Source organism: Phacochoerus africanus, chromosome 4 (assembly GCF_016906955.1).
Source record: "Phacochoerus africanus isolate WHEZ1 chromosome 4, ROS_Pafr_v1, whole genome shotgun sequence".
NCBI lineage: Eukaryota > Metazoa > Chordata > Mammalia > Artiodactyla > Suidae > Phacochoerus > Phacochoerus africanus.
The window spans coordinates 134,475,515-134,495,152 of NC_062547.1; the positions used below are offsets into that span (position 1 = coordinate 134,475,515).

Genomic DNA, 19,638 nt, shown 5'->3' on the forward strand with positions numbered 1-19,638 from the left:
CAGATGTAAACATTATTCAGAAATATAGCATAGATATTAAAAATACAAAAAAAGTGTTAAAAAAGAGTACGATATAGTCTAATTTACTTTTTTTGTTTTTTTTGTTTGTTTTGCCACAGTGTGCAGCATCTTGATGTGGGATCTCAGTTCCCAGAGAAGGGACTGAAGTTGGGCGGCTGTGGTGAAAGTGCTAAATCCTAACAGGGAACTCTCTAGTCTATTTTACATTAACCAGAGTTCCAGAAGGAATGCAGAAAATATTGAAAGAGGAACGTATTTAATCAGTTTCTGAAACTGATTAAATATACCACTGTAGAGATCCAAGAAGCCCAGAGAATCTTAACAGGAAAAAAAAAAAAAAAAAAAAAACCCAAACCAAAAAACCTACCTAGCATGCCAGTCATTTTTCTGTTGCTTCTCGGTTTTTAATCTCATCCTTCTATATACTCTGTTATACTGGAGTTGTGACGTTCTAAACTATATTTCTCAGATTCCCTTACCAGCTGGCTTCCTGTCAGGTTCTGATGGTGGAAGAACTACAGGGAGATGATATGGCAACAGATGGGTATCAGTTGCCCTAGAGCTAGTGGGTTTTTTTGCACAAAAGACAGTTTTATACATTAAACCACTAAGATTCAAGCATTATTGTATTATTCTAGCATAAGCCTAGCCTAGCCTAATGAAATATACAAAATAATCTTTTTAAGTAGACCCTTGCACCTAGTACCATATACAAAAATAAAAACCAGGTGTATTAAAGATATAAATATAGGAGTTCCCGTTGTTGCACAGCGGAACCAAATCCGACTAGTATCCATGAAGATGCGGGTTTGATCCTGGGCCTCGCTCATTGGTCTCACTGGTCAGTGATCCGGCGTTTCCATGAGCTGTGGTGTGGGTCGCAGATGTGGCTCGGATCCCTCGTTGCTGTGGCTCTGGTGTAGGCCAGCGGCTACAGCTCCAATTGGACCACTAGCCTGGGAACCTCCATATGCCTCGAGAGCGGCTCAAGAAAAGACAAAAAGACAAAAAAAAAAGATAGAAATAAGGGTGAAAAAACAAACTAGAAAAAAAGTTATTTGCAAAATATGTAACCAACAAAGAGTTTGTGCCCATAATATATTAAAAAATTCCCAAGAATTAGTAAGAAAAAGACTTAAATAAACAAAAGTGAAACCTAAAGACTAACAAGTATTTAAAAAAGTGTTCAATGTCATTAATAATCATGTTAAAATAGATAATACTATACTTGTAACAAGCTACATAAAATGCAAAAAAAGTATGACAATACCAGATACTGGCAAAGCGTGGAAAAACAAGAACTCTTATTTACTCCTGGTGGCACAGGAGTACATTATATGGTAAAGTTGAAGAATCACCTACTGCAGCTCAGCCTTTCCACTTCTAGATCTGTATTCCAGAGAAATGTGCTTATGTGCACCAGGAATCATGTCTAAAAATACAACAGCAGCATGATTCATAATATACAAAGACTGAAACCAACTCACACATCTATCAATGGTATTAGCTGTATTATGGTTCTGTCCTTCAAGACACATTAATAAAACTGAACTACACAAATTAATACAAGCTACAGCTCCACCGCAACATGGGTGAATCCTAAAACAACTCTCAAATATGAAAGAAGCCAAACACACACACCCCCAAAAATACTGATTCCACTGCAAAAAGTTCAAAACCAGGGAAAAGAAAAAAACTACTATTTTTATAGGGATGTACACATAGATGGTAAAACTACAAAGAAAAGCAAAGGCATGACTACCCCAAAATCACTAGACAATGGTTACCCCTGAGGTACTGGGGGCAGGTCAGAGATGTCATCACACAGGGACTCACAGGGGGCTCCTGAGGTGGAAATTTGAAGATGATCTCTTCTCTAACCCAGGTGGTGCTGACATGGGTGCCCCTGTGCACTCTCATATTCTTTAAACTGTACATCTACGTATCACAAACAATTCTGTGTATCTCAAAAATCTTAAATAAGAAAATTTCAATTTGTAACAGCATCACAATCATGGACATACATGATCTCTATGTTCTCTGAGAGGCAAGGAGAGACAACCTGCCTCACTTTCCAGAAAGGACACTGAAGCCTGGAGGCAAAAGAGGGCTTAAAATGGATCTAGAACCTAAGAGCAGGGTATTGCCACCAAAGTATTCATTACCCAGATTCTGCATGCACAGAGAAGATGCGTAGGAAATGATGAACTTGATAAAAAGCTCCCCATCTCAAAAAATACTCCAAATAAGGCTCCTTAAGGCTTCTGGCAGGGACAATTTATTTTTTGGTTAAAGCCACATTAATAGAAATTCCATAAAAACAAACATGTAAACAAGGTATCAGAACTTTGGTTCATTGAAATATCTCACACCTAAAGCATCTGAGGTACAAAAGCACCTTACTGGGTGCTAGACAGCCTGACTCTGCTGCAGCCACTCCAACACTACCCCTGGACCAGAGAGAGCACAGACTGACCGGAGAGACTGGACCCATGTCACTCAGGACCTTCCCCAGTCCACTCTCTGCTCCAGAAACACATTCATGCCTCCAAAGACCCATGTGACAAGGGCTGGAGCACACAGGGAGGTCTGTCATGTTGAACTTGAAGACAATACGGGCTATGGGGCCAGGAAGGGGAAGGGCAGAAAAGGATGTCAGTCAACTTCTGTTGATCCACATGGCCTCAAGAACTCCTGTCCTCGTTCATGGAACCACTTATTGGAAACTGTGAACAGATAAAAAGTATGTTACCAATCTGTTGCTGGGTGGGCAGCCAAAACATTTTTAAAATTTTTATTGAAGTATGGTTTATTTACAATGTTATAATAATCTCTGCTGTACAACAAAGTGACTCAGTTACACATATACACACATCCATTCTCTTGAGTCTTCATGATGACTCCTCCACTGAGCCTGGGAATCAGACATGACTAAGACTTGGTCTCAGGCCTCAAGTTGCTTATGAGCTGGTGAGGAAGAAAGATAACTGTACAAAAATCTGTCAGTGACACGCGATATATGTGTGCACATTGCCATGGAAACAGAGCCAAAGGGCACCTCAACATGCTGGAGAAGAGGAAATGCCAGGGCTGGGACAGGAAGCTGAGTAGGAGTTACCCAGGGAAGATGGACAGGGGAGACAGTTTCTATACCAACGGGGTCCAGGCAGTGGGAACAGGATGAGAAAGATATCAAGGCATGAGCCACCCTGGTGTGTGTCAAAGACCCCAACAAGCCTGATGTTATTGGGATGTGGCCTGTGGCAACTGGGAGGCAGGAGATAAGGAAGCCTGTCAGGATCGTGGAGGGCCTAGATGTTAACCTCAGGAGCTCTGGGCCAGCAGATCAACCTGTGCTGTGGGTAGCAGAGAAGCAGAGCTGGTGCTCACACTGTCTATCACCTAAAGCTGTGTCTTAAATGCTCAAGAAAGACAATTTCATATAGACTCCATATAGACTCCTTCATAATGTATAAAAAATTGATTTTAATATCCTAATGAAGTCACAGTATTTTTAAATATAATTTATAGCGCTTAATTTTGAAGTAATAGATATACTCAGTTGAAAAAATCAAATCGTGCTACAAGGTGTATAATGATAAATAGCAATCACCTACCTACCCCTTCCCACCACCAACCCCACTTCCACCGAACATTCAACTCCTGTATGTTCATTTATCCTCATTTTTCTAAATAATATACTTACAATGCTATTTCTTGACTTCCAACTTAAGATCTTATATGTTGACAGTCTACCATGGAATTCTTTATACCGCTCTTATGATACATATTTCCCCTCCCATCCCTCAATACAGTTAAATCACAAGTTCCAGTTAAATTAATATTTAGTATTTCCATTATTATATCACATAAATATTATTCACACCTGAGCTACCTAATAGATTAATACAGTGAATGCCTGAACAACACACCTGAACTGCAAGAGTCCACTTAAATGCAGATTTTTTTTTAATAGTAAATACTATAGTACTATGTGATCCACAGTCGGTTGAATACACAAATGCAGAACCTCGGCTAAAGAGGGACCACGTATATGGAAGGCCGAATATAAATTACATGCAGATTTTCAACTAAACAGAGGGTCAACACCCCATACCCCGGCTTTGTTCAAGAGTCAACTGTACTTATATTTCCTTTCTTGTACAACTTTTTTTCCTTTTCTCATTTTCTTTTTCATTTGCTTAATTTTCTGTGGACCTATCACTATTTATCCCCAAAACTCTCCCAGAGGGCTATACACTCTCTTTGTGACCACCCCTGTCACATCCCGGTTCGAGCCTTCCCATAGCTCACCAGGGCTGCTTCCAGAACAAGACTCAAGTTTCAGCCTCCATGGTTCGGGCCCAGCCACATCTGGGGTTCAGTTTAAGCCTCATCTCTTGATCCCTGTGCCACAGGCATCCCCGCATACAAGAGGGAAAGGCAGCCAGTCCTCACTCATACCTCTGATGCTGGTTTTAGCCTAGGCCTTATTCCATGTGTGTTTTGCCTGCGTGGGACACCCCTTCCTATGTCTCCAGTTCTCCCCCACTTTGCCCTCAAATCCTTGCCAGAGTCCACTCTTCCACGGGGTCACTCTGGACCTATGATGCTTGTTCGGTATTCTTCCTCAGGGCTTCCTTAGCTCTCTAGGCATCTCTGAGTATGTTCCCAACCAGCTCTCTTGGCACATAACCAGCTGAGGGGACAGCTACATGGCTGGGTGGGACTACCAGTGAGCAGGAAAAAAAATCCAAAAAACTGTATCTCAAAATGGGAGACAGTCTTGGCTTTGTGAAAATTCGGTAGCAGTTGCCTCCTAGCTCAGAGCCTCAGGCTGACCACTAGAGCCCAGAGGCCAATGCCACACCTTAAGCCACTCACCCCACTTGCAGCCCACAAGCACAGGGCAGGCCGCATGCCTCGTTCGGTAGTCACCTTCCCCGCTCCGCAAGAGGTTGTACCAGAATACGGCTGTGCCCTGGAAAGAGAAGGCCTGTCAGACCGCACCCTGGGATATGGGGCTCAAGGATCTGACCCCGAGTACCACAGAGCCTTCTCTGGGCAGAAACACCCTCCCCTTCCCATGTACGGCACACAGGGCTCTGGGACGCCAGGGTAGAGAAGTTCCCCAGGAGGCACCTGCCCCTCACGGTAGGGGATGTTCAGATTCTCACCTGCCCCTGAAGAGACTTCCTCCCCATCCCATCTCCCCAGGTGGAAGGTGAGAGCGCAAGGTCAGGGTTCAGGCAGGAACGGGCTAAGGCCCCTAAAAGTGATGGTCAAACAGGCCAGGAATGGGGACGAAGGGCGTGGATGAGACCGAGCCCTGCCTTCAACCTTTGACTCAGGAGAACCAGAGCTTACCTTCTTAGGCCAAATTGCAGCCCCCAGATCAGGAAAGACGGTGGCACCACCAGCTTCCACGTCACTCATCTGGGAATACAAGGCAGTAGAGCTTGGCCCTCCTACTCAGGGCTCTCAGAGCAACTGAGCCACAAAGGACATGACCAGGTATCTGATCACCTTCCTTTGGGCATGAGCAGCTCCACCACTAGCTCTTCAGCGAAAAATGGCTCTTCCTACACCTGGCCCCTCCCTAAGTCCTGCTTAATTAACTGTGTGGTGCATCAGGACAATCTCCATGCCACGGGCACTTGAGAGACACAGACCTGCAAGAGACCCATATCCTGGCTGTCCTCAGGTGGGAACGATCTGAGTCTGCACTGGAAAAATGCCTGACCGACCCCTCCCCTTTTACCCTCATCCAGCCTGGCCCTTGCCTAAGCCACTGTGCCCTACAAGCTCCCTGCAGCTTCCAACACCACCTGTGGTCCCCACCGAGGGCTCTTTTTCTCTGTCTCAAGTCATCCACAGCTCTAGTCAGACCCTCAGCTTCCCAGAACAGCCACCATCGCCAGGGCCAGCTGGGTGGGCAGGTAGGGCCCTGTCTCTCCCACAGCAAAACCTCAAACAAAGTGGAACACAATTTCCACAGCAGCAAGGCTGTACACATATTCACAGAGCGTGCCTCAGCTCACACCCTAGATGCTCCTTTCTCCTCTGGCTCTCTTAATTCAGGTTTTTTGCCTGTAATATAATAAAATGTGGAGCTAAAAAATTATTTCCACAGGACACATAGCAGACAGACTGCAGGGCCCTCCAAAGAAGTATGGTAAATGAATAAGATGAAAACCCCTGAGGGCTCCCCACTGGAGGGGGGATAAATCCAGGCTCTTTTCTAGAACTCATAGGCTGGCAGTCTCACCAACCTCTGTAGCCACCCCAGATTCACGCACCATCTCTGAGACGCATCACCCTTTTTCCATCTTTCTAACTTCCCGAGTTCTGTTCCTCTGCCAGGTCTCCACATTCTCTCTTCTGCCAGAAATCATGTTCCACCAACTACTTTCCATTCAATGTGTGAGTCTCAACTGACGTGCTACTTCCCAAGGGAGGCTTCTGTGAACCCCAACCTGCACTACTTCTTCAAAGCACTTATCACCATGGTAACTAAACAATTACCTCTCCCAGGTTTAAAGTGAGTCTTTCATATTAAATCGCAAGCTCAAGAGAAACCACACAGGTCCTGCTCACCAGCACGTTCGTGGCAGTCCCCAGCACATAATAATCACACAGTAAGAAATTAATGCGACCTCAAAGGGAAACATGAACACAGGTTTCTATCTCTAAGTCGCTCAACAGTTCCGATGCCTCTTTAGAGCTCGTTCTCTCCGCAAAGGGGGGAGGAAACTGTTCCTTGTGTGAGAGGTAAACCCACTGGCCTGTGGCTGGAGCACAGGCAGCAGGTGGGAGGCAGGCAGGCCACTGAGCTCTGGGGAAACAAAGGCAGCTTCATCCAAGAGCATCTCGTGGTTACCTCCTCATTCTCCTGCCAAGGAAGGAACCTCCAGGACACCCCATCCCCAAATTCCAGACTAGCACTGGGCCCATCAAAAAGGAGCCAGGGATGTAAAAGCCACGGGGTGGGTGGCGGGGAGCACATAGGTGGGAACAAAGGGCAACTCTCTACTCCAGCCAAGAAGGGTGCTGGGGGCCAGAAAGGCCCAGCCATCAAGCAATAGCTGGTGGTAGCAGCCCTGATGGGCGTGGATCTAAGAAAGCACTCTGGACACAGGCTACCTTTAAGGCCCATACGCTGCACGCATCATACTCACGTAGTTTAAGAACGTGGCCACACGATTCCCCGTCCCTAAACGCTTGAAAGCATCTTGTTCATCCTTCTATAAAATTAAGTGAGAGTAAACAGGTAGGCCTGTACGCAGTACTTACATAGTTAAGAAACGTCGCTAACCTATTCCCCTCCGTTTTGAGGCCGCTGTCAAAAGGTCGCTGCAACAGATAACAACTTTCACCCAAGTTTGCAACTGACTTCACCCACCACCCGCAGGACTGGGGCCAAAAAGGTCAAGGGAAGGTACTAAGTATGTGGTTCATATATTGGCCTGGACCATGAGCCGGGGCTACAAAGGAAACCCTGGCCAGGCACGGGGGAGGGGGCAGAAACAGCTTTCACAGAGCCTGGGGAGGGCCTTTGCTTTAGAGTCAGGGAAAAGAATGGCAGGGGGCCACCACTCCCTCCATCACAGGGGAAACAAAGGGGCTGTACCTGCCTCCAGCCTTGGGCTTGCCCAGCAGCAAGACTGGACCCTAGTGAGGCAGTGGGGGCCTGATATGGAGGCTACAGTGCTCCAAACAGCTCCAAATCAGCTGGAGCAGGGCCCTTGAAAGCACCTGTGATTTGGGCCTTACCCTGGAGAAGTCAAAATGCGGCTCGTACTGTCCTCCCATTCCATAATTAGCGACCTGGTGGGAAATAACAGCATTGGACTTTGTCAGCAGCCTGTCTCTCCAAGGATACTATCTCCCCAGGAAACAACCAGAACCCCCAAGACCAGCCTCTCTAAGGATGAGGGTAACTTCCCTGCCAGTACAGGCAGAACAAATGCTGCCAACAGGGCTATGGCTGTGTGCAAAAGGAAGGATGCAGCATAAATGTGGTTCCCAAACAGGACAAGATGGGCAAGCTGCAGATGGCTTCTGCAGAGCAGCTCCAGCCCTTTGGGGACACTTGGATAGCAAAAGAGGGAGCCCGTGAGGCAGGCCCTGGCCTGGGCCCTGGCTGTTTAGAAGGTAATGAGATGGTAATCCTGAAGAAAGCCAACAACAAACTCAGGATTGGTTTGTTGATTTTTTGTTTGTTTGTTTTACTTATAAACAACATATATTTATTTTTCATGGTTCGGGAGGCTGAGAAGTCAAAGATCAAAACACTCAGTGTCTAGGGAAAGTCCAGGTTCCTAGTTCACTGAAGTTGGTTCCATCTTTTTCCTGTACCGTCACATGGTAAAAGAGATGGTTGTTGGGGTTTTTTAATGCTAGTTTGGGAGCTACTCGGTGCCTGGCAGTGCTCCTGTCATCTCTGCCACCATGTCCCAGAAGCTCTTCCTGGTCAGGGTGACCAGGAAAAACATAACCTACCCCATCCCACAGTGGTCCACTCTTAGATGGAAAATGAATCAAGGCCTAAAAGGACAAAAAATCAGCAGAACCCAGCCAAATCCAGACTTACAGACTCCTTCTTATCGAATAAACAAAGACAGCCCCAAGGCCACTGACTACCTGACTCAACAAAACGACCCCTGTCTATAAAAAAAACCAAGCATTCCCCTGCAAGGGGGTAGCCTGAGGCTTGCCTGCTCAGAGCTCCCAACCATTCTGTTGGTCAATGAATTCTGCTTTGTAATCTCATTGCTCCAGCCTCTGCCTCCTTCCTCCCTGCCATTCTAATATTCTACTACACAGAGTACTTCTGCATCCAAGTGAAGCTGCAGGGCATGGGTGGCTGGCGGCAGGGTGGTCAAAGCTGCTGCTCTACCTCAGCGCCCCCAAGAGGGCTGAGTAACCACAGGTGTCACTGACTGGATTAGATGTGGTATACGCCTCTGAAGAGTCAATCAGCACCACGTAAGTCCTAAATCACAATGGTCATTTCAGCTTCAGTGGCAAGATGAGAGACAACGTGCCGAATCCAACATGTAAAAAAAGAAGCTGATGCAGCAATGGGCACCACCACTGCCCACCTGGGGACACTTGGCTACTACTGTGTCTTAATGAAACCATAAAAACCTTTGGGACTCAACTATTAGTCCTCAAAAAGTTGGTTTTGTATAACCTTTTTGGCAATTCAGTCAGATGAGAAATGCTGCAAAACTGGCAATAATGGAGACCTATGGGCATAGGAAATGAGAGGGAAGGGGCTTTGCAAGACGGAAAATCTTCCTATTGGAGTAGAAAACTCTGTTTATCAAATGTGATAAAGTACAGAATTGGGGGAGTTCCTATGGTGGTTCAGTGGTAATGAACCCGACTAGTATCCATGAAGACTCCAGTTCGATCCCTGACTTTGCTCAGTGGGTTAAGGATCCAGCATTACTGTGAGCTGTGGTGTAGGTCACAGACATGGAACGGAACTCGAGTGGCTATGGCTGTGGTATAGGCTGGCAGCTGCAGCTCTGATTCAACCCCTAGCCTGGGGACCTGCATATGCCAGAAGTGCAGCCCTAAAAAGACAAAAAAAAAAAAAAAAAACACATGAAAGGGCCTGCCATGCCCACCAATGATCCCAGCTCCTAGTATGATACTTGGGCACAGAGAAGATAGAGCCTATCGATATGTGTTGAATGCTAACTGTTGAATGCCAGTGGCCATACTTAATTCTGGCTTCTCAACATGAGGTCACTCCATACTCACAGCATCCTGCAGTTATACAGTCTACGGAGCAAGCTACCCTATGCCTGGCCCTGGGCACCCTGGGAGGCCACCTAACCAGAAATACTCCCTTCCCAACCCAGGGTCCCAGAAACAAGTCATACCTGCAACAATTCTGCAGTCTTTACTGTCAGCCCTGTGATGTGCTGCATCCTACGATTCACCCGAGCCACCACAGGGTCGTCGTCCTCCTCCAGCCAGGAGCTAAGCCAAACAAGAGGCAGAGAAAGAAAAGTGGGAAAGGCAGGCTTAGACGAGGTCCTGCATGCTCCTTGGTGTCAGGGCCAGCACTAACAGGCAGCACAGGATGAGTGCTCCACAGAGCAGGTGCCAGCAGGAAGGACAAGCCAAGCCACTCTTCCTTTAGCCGGAACAAGGAGGCCATAGAGTTGGGGCTTGAGCAGCCACCCAACCACATCACCTTTACTAACCTTTTGGAGACCCTGTAGCTGGCGACAGTGAGGACACCAGTCTTGGGATCACGAACAGTGGCTCGTGCAAGCTAGAAGGCAGAAAGAGAAGGCAGACTTATTCTAGGCCTTGAGTGTTTTCCTGGAAATACTTGGACCTGACCTGCCAGTCAAGCCAGGGGGTAAAGGAGCTCTGCAGGCAGTGGCTTTAGCCAAGGCCCCCTGATTCTACATGCCGGGCCAGGGCAGTAGTCTGTGGCTTCCATCTTCCTGCTCTGCTGTCAGACGTTGGCCACTGCTCTGCTTGGTCACTGCCCACCCCTGCTCCCCCCCAGGTGTATACTGTCTGCAGAATTATGCCTATGCAGTCTGCTCTGTCCCTCCACCCATCTGCCTGGACAGCCCCCTTTCTCACTAGGACCATGCACCACAGCTGCAGGCACTTAGCTGCTCCCACCACAGTCAGACTGTACTGCCAACCCAGAGCCTCAATCTTGCATGCTCCTCTCAACTTGGTCAAGTCCATCATCTCTCTAATCCTCGCTGGCCTCCTCTGCCCAGAAACCTACCCGGACACTCTCCTACTGCACCAGCACACACTGGCCTCCCATTGCTGCAAGGAAAAGGCACAGTTTTTGCTCCCTTGGGAGCCTCGCAAGGTCAGATGATAGAATCAGAAAGGGACCCTACAAGTTGCATAAGTGAATCCTTCCTCCTAAACACACAAACCTCTCACCTACTTCATACCCTCCACCCCAGCCTCCACAAAAGGTGCAGCCTGGAGCCAGCCCCCAGTGGTTTGGCTATGGACTGTCCTAATGAGTGCTTACTACGCAGCTGGCACTGTGCTGGGTGACCAGGACATGGACCCTGCCCTCATACAACTCAGTGAAGTGGGGAAGGCAGAAAGCTAGCTGGGTGATCGCAGCACAGCATGGTAGGAGCTGGAGAGGAGAAGCTCCATGTCTGCTGTGGGAGCTCAGTCTATAGGGTCAAGAATGGTTTCCTACATGGAGGGGACCACCTAGCTGAGATGCAGGGGATGGACACCACAATCTGAATGGAAGAAAGATCACTCTAGACACCTCATGGAGGGGTGACTAAGGAGGGACAGAGCAGGAACACAGAGGCCAGAGAGGCGGGAAGGCAGAGATCAGGACAAGAGGCAGCAGGAGGGATGGAGAGAAGAGGATGGACCAGAAGGCTGGCTAGGAGGTGGACACTGTGCTGCTGCAGCATGTTCTGTAAGATGGCAGTGCACCCAGCACAGAGGGCTTCCCCGAGATCCTATCTACGGCTCTTCCCTGATGACAAATGCAGCTGCAGCTAGACCCCATTCAAACATCTGAGCCTCGGCACTGGCCTGAGGCCCACAGTGAGGCTCTGGGCAGCTGTGCTCTGCTCCCAGGGACAGCAGGGCTATTCTGAAAGCAGGCCAGGGACCCACAAGCAGCTGCCAGGCATTCCCCACAGGCCAAGTTAAGCTCACGGGCCCTACTTCAAAGCCAAAATAGCATCTGTTCCTCACAGGCTCCGGAAAGGAGAGGTCAGCTTGTAAGAGCCACCATGTTTGGCTCTTCACATGGCTTCTGTTCAAAGACAAATCTTTCCAACACTCCCTCCCGCCCGGCCACACCCATGAGCACACATGTACCCAACATGAACACACACACAGAAGCGTCCCGGGGTCTTGGTCTGAGAGACAAGTATGGAACCTCACAGGTGGTTCTGGCACAACAGGGCCTCTCTCACCTCAAACTCAAAGAAAGTAGTTCTCCTTCCTGGAGGACTTCAGGGCTGACCCCAGAAATGGAAGAGAGGGGCGGCTTTCTGGTCCCCATTCTCTATATGCACGCTGGCTAGACCCTCCCTCAGCCACATCAGTGATACTTAAGAACTGACTCTTTCCTAGATGCCCTAGTACCTCAAGCCAAGGTTGTTCCAAGATGCAGCCCAGGGAAACCTATTTTGGGTCTCTCCAGGAGCGCTGGGCCTCCTGGCCTCTACAATTCTATTGGGAGCAGAGCAACAAAGGATATCCAGCTAACCCCTGCCTCCTAATCACCAGTGATAGGAGAAGGGTGGGGATATAGCAGAAAGTGGTTCTCCTTGAAAGATGTCAAGGAGAAATCCTTAATGGGAAGAAATCCTTAATGAAATAGACCAGCAGAGTAACTTTATAACATGATGACATACATACAAAACAAACAGCCAACTGTATACTTAGCAATGAAAAACGAAAAGAATTTCCAGGAAATTCAGGAACAAGACAAAGATTCCTATTGTAAGAATGAGAAGGAGTTTCCTTGGTGGCTCAGTGGTTAAAACCTGACTAGGAACCATGAGGATGCAGGTTCAATCCCTGGCCTCACTCAGTGGGTTAAGGATCAGCATTGCTGTAAGCTATGATGCAGGTCACAGACATGGCTTGGATCCCGCGTTGCTGTGGTGTAGGCCAGCAGCTACAGCTCTGATTTAACCCCTAGGCTGGGAACGTCCACATGCCGGGGGTGCAGCCTTAAAAAAAAAAAAAAAAAAAAAAAGAAGAAGAATGCTCTAAAAGTTCCAGACAGTTCAATAAGACAACAAAAACATAAGAACTATAACTATTAGGAAGGAGAAAACAAAAATTTTCTTATTTGCAGGTGTTAATACTATCTGGACAACCCAAGATAAGTGCCTAAAACTGAAAGAGGATAAAGTCAGTTCAACAACTAGCTGTGATCTGCACCAAGTGTGTCTCTTTGTGGATACAATGAAGATAATGACACAGCCTGCTTAATACACATGGCAGTTAATATATGTTAAGGACTTAGAACACGGGCTGCCACACTTAAGTACTCAGTAAACATCAGCTGTTACTATGAAATATATTTTTACAACCAACAGCTTAGCATATATAGTGAACTAATTTAATAAAATAACCAGTAAAAACACAATGTCAAAAGAAACAACGTAAAGTTTTAAGAACCAAAAAACGGCCAGGAATAAACTTAACAAGGAATGTTCAGGGTTTATAGGAATAAAAAATTTTAAGACGTGAATAAATGGAGAAACCCAGAGTGCTCTTGGATGAGAAGACTCAATCTTATAGAAATGTTCATTCTCCCCCAAGTCAATCACTTCTTTTGCCATCGTCATCGGGAGCTCCACAGGACCCAGCCTGGCAGTATCTCATGGCATACTTCCTAAAAACTCTCGCCTACAGCAGCCCCAACCAGCTGAGCTGACACTTCTCACTGTGGGCCTGCCCTGCTCCCAGCGTGCCCTTCAGTCATATCACTTGGCTTCTAATCTGGTGACCTCAATTTTCTTCCCCCAAGGGACTGTGAACCCAGAAGTTCAAACTGAGTCTGCACCCCCTCACTACCCAACAGCAACTCATGCTAGGCAGGCATCAGCAAAGACCAGCCGGGTAAGCAACCAGCTGCCCGCCCCATGGTACCAGGGGTGAGAGGCCCGAGAAGGAACTGTAGAGACACCTACTTTGGGTTTTGCAATCTCCTTGATCCTCTCGATTTCCTCGTCGGACATGACATCATAGTACCTGACGATGTGCGGGCTGTCCCACTCATCCTCTTCTTTGAAGGGGGCGATAAGCAGCTGTGGCGTCCTGTTGCCATGGTGGTACCTACAGAAAAGCCTCTTCTGCCTTCGGGGTGTCTGGGGAGCACAGATCAAAGGCCCTGAACTGAGTGAGTCCTAACCCTCAGTTCCGGGTTGGCTGGCTGCAGACACAGGTCTCACGCCCCACGTCCAGCAGCCACTCCCTCCCGCCTCATCAGAAAAGAAAACAAAAACCCCCCAGTCTGGCATGAATGATACCCCACAAATTATGCACTATTTCTTCTCTCCCAAGAATACTTCACATCTTCAAGTCCTGTCTTGGGTGTAATCCCTGACCCCTTTCTCAGAGATGTGAGTAGGTTAGAAGGGCTGGGGCGGAAAAGAAGCCCTTCCAGACGGAGGAGCCAGTAGGAGCCAAGAATACATGGGCACGGGAAAGGCTGAGAGGCTGCCCCACACCTGAGCCTCCTTGAGGACGCACCGGGACCCCAGGGCTCTCAAAGGCCCATGATACCCCGTGGCTCAAGCAACCGCCTTGTCTTTGCTCGAGACCATGACTTCCATCAGGGCCCATGGCTCATCCACACCCATGGTTTTCCTCACAACAGTGAGTCGAGCAGGAGCTCGTACAGGGGTGCGGAACGGAGCTCAGTAATAACTTAGAGGACTGAAACTGCCTGGGGCCTCGTGAAGACAATCTCCTGACCCACAGCTCAGAGGACACCCACGTATCAGCCTCCGCAGATGCTACAAAGCGCCGAGCAAGCCACCTCCAGACAGAGGAATATCCTCCCCAGGTCTGCCTGTCCGCTCCAGGTCCACAGCCTGGGCCCCGACCCACCCACGGGTCTCACCAGTTTGACACCCTCCCCACGACAGAGGCTCTCGTAGACATCCCGCTCAGGCAGGTAATCCACAGGCCTCTCATAGATGTTTCCTGGGGTGGAAGGCCCAGCCTCTGTGTGATTGGATAACATTTTTTCTCTTTCTTCCTCCAACAACCGTTCAAAGTAGCGCAGATTCCCTCCAGCTCGTTCATGGCTTGGGTCTAGAAAAAGCAGAGATCATGAAGGAAAAGGAAACCACAAACATCTGTTAGGTCATTTAGAGAAATTATTCTCTAAGCGGTTTTCTCTCCCAGCAGCTCTCTTGCACGCAGCACTCTGCCTTCCACAGCACCTAAGCAGAGCTTGCTGGTCAAAGTGGTTCTCCTGACTCTGGCCAGAGATGAGAAAGGAGCAACAAAGGGCAGGGAGGACACCTAGCCACTGACACGGCTCTCCCCTCAGTCCCTCCTGGAGGTCCCGAGGACCAGGTCCAAAGAAGCAGTCCAGGCTTCTGCCTCTTCCTCCCCAACTTGGCTGTGTGCTCATTACATCTGTACCCTAGAGGACATCTGCTACAGGCGACCACATCACATGCTGGCCACAGGCTCCAAGAATAGCCATATTTTTTTAAAAAAAAGAAAAAAAAAAAAGGAGTTTCCTGTTGTGGCTCAGCACATTACGAACCTGACCAATATCCATGAGGATATGGGTTCAATTCCTGGCCTCACTCAGGAGGTTAAGCATCTGGCATTTCCGTGAGCTGTGGTGTAGGTCACAGACATGGCTTGGATCTGGCGTTGCTGTGGCTGTGATGTAGGCCGGCAGCTGTAGCTCCGATTCAACCCCTAGCCTGGGAACCTCCACATGGTGCAGGTGCTGCCCTAAAAAAAGAGAGAGAGAGACTATTCATGTGACACTACCACAGCATCATTCTCTGGGCCTCTCAACACAAAGCAGCAAGCTTGGCAGGATTACTGTGTCACCCCTCAGATGAGGAAACTGAGGCCCAAAGATTTGGGGAGATTAAGGCTACGTATAGAGAAGAAGAATCCAGGTGTCCCAACTTGCTGTCCAAGGCTCTTACTAACACAACAGAGTCTGCAAAGCTCTCTTCCCACATCTGTCTTGCAGACACACTAGCTGCCCACAGACTTAAGGCCCGGAAAAGCATGAGCAAATGGAAGTCTTTGCTCGTCTGTGAAATTCCAGACTATGATATGCACGTATCTTGGTAAGAGGTGGAACAAATGGGTTTTTAAAACACAATGCTTTTGATCCCCTTCAGCCTGACACCATAAGACACTTAAATCACCAATGTCACAGTAAGTCCCACCAGTTAGGCCTCAGGGCTCTAACAGGTCAGGTCGTTATCACTGCAGCAACCCTGAAGTATAGCTTGCCTCTCAAGCTGTTGCTGACTCAGTGAAGGCTCCACCCTGCATAGCAACAGATGCACTGCAGCACTGGATTCCTATTTAAAAAGGGAGTTTTCAAGGCCACAGGTGCCACAGTATCCATTAGCTACTGGCCAAGGGCTAAGGCCAGAACTGAGGCGGGCAAGGAGCTAGTTGCCAGCTGGATTGGGTCTAAAAGCAGCAAAGCATTAGTCACTGGCTAGACTATAGGTCAGACTGTCAGGTAGTAGACAGCAGGGTGACCAGTTCTCCGGCCAGCTCCCCACCTGCATCCAACCTTCCACCATAACCTCCTTACCAAGGGAGAGCAGGCGGCGGGTGAGCTCCAGGGCACGGTGCAGGTCGCCCAACTGGAAGACTGCGTAGCTCAGGTAGTCCAACACCTGGGCCTTGGATGTGGTAGCCTCCTCCCCAGCATCGAGCTGCTTCAGCACCTGCTCCATCCACAGCACCGTGTGGTAATAGTCCCCTTCATTGTAAGCTGAGCGGCCCATGCCAAAGCAGTCGTCCACACTCAGCATTGCCTGGTACTTGGTTCCTACAGTGGGAGAGGCAAATAGTCAGGCTCCAAAGAGCCTATGGGTTAGAGAGAAAGATTCCCCGGCTGACAGAGCCGAGGCCCCTGGAAGGGGGGCATCATTCCAAAAGAGCCCCACCAGGACTTCAGTCCTGGAGTTCCCACTGTGGCTCAGCAGTAACAAACTGGACTAGTACCCATGAGGATGCAGGTTTGATCCCTGGCCTTGCTCGGTGGGTTAAGGATCCAGTGTTGCTGGGAGCTGAGCTGTAAGCTGCAGACGTGGCTCAGATCTGGCATTGCTATGGCTATGTTGTAGGCTGGCAGCTGAAGCTCCGATTCAATCCCTAGCCTAGGAATTTCCACATGCCACAGGTGCAGCCATAAAAAATAAGTAAAATAAATTTTAAAAAATAAAAATAAATAAAAACATAAAGACTTCAATCCATACACCTCCAAGGGCATGAGTACAGTGAGCACAACCAGGCTGGCCCTGGCTGGGGCTGGAGCGCACAGCCAATCTCCTAGCCTCTGACTCCCCTTACACAAGTGGGAAGGGGCCTTTGTTATGGAGGAGCCCAGGAAGCACCAAGAAGTAGTTAGTTTTCAGGAGAGTATGATGATCCTGTGAGTCAACAGGAGATGTCTAAAAGGCAGCTGGCCATATGAGATTAGAAGGTAGAAAAATTAGTTGAATATAAAACATAGAACTTAGGCAGGTAGGCCATGGATAAGGATAATCGCTTCCAGGAATAGCGCCAGGAAAAGAGTTGAGAGGGTGGCTGAGGCCAGGGCCCCAGAGACCACCTAAACAGAAAGGACAGAGTGAATAACAGTGAGAAGGACCTAAGAGGTAGAAGAAACAGAGGGAGCAGTAGTGATGTGACAGATGCCAAGGGAGGCCAAGAGACAAGACTGCAGTGCCAACTTTGACCACTAGGTGGTGGGGCCCTTGGTGGGGATCAATTCAGTAGGTCCTGTGACCTTACGCCCTCTGCTGTTGGCTCGGCGCTGTAAAGTGACTATGAAGACAGTTTCAAGTCAAAAAAGGAGATGTGGTGTGGAAGCTACGGAGAGAGGCAGGGTTTAGGCTGTGGCCCTCCCTGGAAAGCAGAGTCTCCCTACAACCCCATTAACACCAACCCAGGCACAGCTGAGCTGACATGAAAGAGCTGTCTCAGAGTGGGCTCATTTTGCCTCATGTCTAAGACGTTCAGAATGAAAACCTCTGCTGTAACAGGTTGGCTGCTTCAGAGGCCAGGGGGTTGCCTGCCCAGATGGCTCAGGAACAGACAATGTGGGACAGGAAATTGAGGAGAGTAAACACTAGATAAAGTTAGTCGGCAGACCAAAGTTTGGGAGGTTCCTTGAGTCCCTTTTCACTCTCCAGGGACCTCCACAGACCTCTGGCTCCATAGGCCAAGGAATGCACACTGATGGGAGGCAATATAACCCAAGTGAGTGAGCCTAACAAAGCAGGGTCTGCATAAGCCTCACTATGGCACCCAAGAGCTGTGTGACTGAGGACAAGTTAACTTAGCCTCTCTGATCCTTAGTCCCTTATCTCTAAACAGAGATAACACCATCAATTTAAAGAATTTGTGCCAAGAATTCAACAAGACGACATATGAAAATGTCTTCCATGAATCCCCAGAGAGGTAATAACCAGTAGCTATTATCAGCATGTCTCACAGATGCCAGGCATGTCAAGAATGGCTCCCAGACACTCTGCATCCTTCCCAGGAGCTGCCTCGAAATCCCTGGAGAGTTGCCAGCTGAGCTGAGTGCTGAAGAGCGACCACACACGAAACTCAGCAGAGGTTGAAAAGGTATTCCTGCAGAAGTGATGGGAGTAAAAAAGAGCTGAGCAGTGGGGGAGCCTAGCACAACGGACAAGGAGGCAGGGGGACTGCCATGCAGGACGTTAAAGACCACACATTAAGAGGAATTTGGGTTTATCCCCCTAAGTTAAGCACTGTGTTCAGGAACTCATGTAAAAAGATATGTACTCAAGACCACACGGAGGATGATTTTAAAGAGTGACCTGGAGGTACACAACAGGTCCAAACAATTATTTCAATAGCCTAGATGAGAAAGAAGCAACCGTGAGGCTGGAGTGAGGGCCTCCATGTACAGAAGACATTTTAGGAGGTAGAATCCACAGGGCAGCCAGTGGATAGAGAGCTTTCTGCTAACATCAGGAGGAAGGATAGCAGACAGTTCAAAATGGGATGAAGATTTCAGTTTGGGATGTATGAATTTTAAGGAGCCAATGGGACATCCAAGTAGAGATGTCCCCCGGATTTGTCTGCACTGGCTGGAAGCTCAGCAGGCAAGCCTTGACAGGGAACCCAGACCTGGATGTCATCCATGCTCACGAGACACCTCAAGTGACAGAACTGGCAGGGCTCACCTGGAGGAGGTGCTTGGGGAGACACAAGGAAGGATGGCCTCCTCCCCGCCTCACTGCCCCTCTAGGACATGCATACACATGTTCACTGAATGTCAAAGGTCAGTGCCTGGCTGTGGCTCCCTCTCCCCACCAATCATTCTCCCAGCCACAGGCTGAATGGATCTCACAGGTGTCCCTCTGGCCTAGCGGCCTGGCTTGCTCCAAAACCTGACTGAGTGAGGATTAAGGAAGTCTATATTCCTTCCTGCTGGCTCACTCAACTCCTCAGTACCAAGGCTCCAGACCTTGACCAGCCAACAGCACAGTGCCTCCCTCCCCCACACGCTGTGATTCCCTCTGCTGTCCCGTGGGTGAGGCAGCTTCCAAGGTCTAATGGAGTCTAACTGGATCCCTGGGTTTACTGGCCTTTAAGAGCCAGTAAATATGTCTTCTTATAAACATACTGAAGCAGTCAGTTGAATTGAAAAGGGGCCTATATGGAGTTCCCATTGTGATGCAAGAGTAACAAACCCGACTAGTATCCACGAGGACATAATTCAATCTCCGGCCTCGCTCAGTGGGTTAAGGATCCAGCGTTGCTATGAGCTGTGGTGTAGGCCAGCAGCTACAGCTCCAATTAAACCCCTAGCCTGGGAACTTCCATATGCTGTGGGTGTGGTCCTAAAAAAAAAAAAAG

General features: G+C 48.5%; 1 protein-coding gene across 7 annotated transcripts in view; it reads right to left on the reverse strand.

Annotated features, from left to right (window-relative positions):
- Positions 1-2,276: 2,276 nt before the first annotated feature.
- P4HA2 (prolyl 4-hydroxylase subunit alpha 2) overlaps positions 2,277-19,638 on the reverse strand; it is a 31,694-nt gene continuing 14,332 nt past the window's right edge. For 4 of the 7 annotated variants that reach the window (XM_047778577.1, XM_047778578.1, XM_047778576.1 and 1 more), the window contains 10 exons: positions 16,331-16,570; positions 14,645-14,838; positions 13,710-13,886; positions 10,245-10,315; positions 9,918-10,017; positions 7,795-7,848; positions 7,200-7,265; positions 5,389-5,457; positions 4,906-5,002; positions 2,277-2,747 (listed from right to left, as the gene is read on the reverse strand). In XM_047778577.1, coding sequence (XP_047634533.1) covers positions 2,677-2,747; positions 4,906-5,002; positions 5,389-5,457; positions 7,200-7,265; positions 7,795-7,848; positions 9,918-10,017; positions 10,245-10,315; positions 13,710-13,886; positions 14,645-14,838; positions 16,331-16,570 — 1,139 coding nt within the window. In that variant the 3' untranslated portion in view covers positions 2,277-2,676. Of the gene's footprint in view, positions 2,748-4,905; positions 5,003-5,388; positions 5,458-7,199; positions 7,266-7,314; positions 7,375-7,794; positions 7,849-9,917; positions 10,018-10,244; positions 10,316-13,709; positions 13,887-14,644; positions 14,839-16,330; positions 16,571-19,638 lie in introns of all 7 variants that reach the window. The other 3 variants (XM_047778582.1, XM_047778581.1, XM_047778580.1) reach the window with 1 other exon arrangement.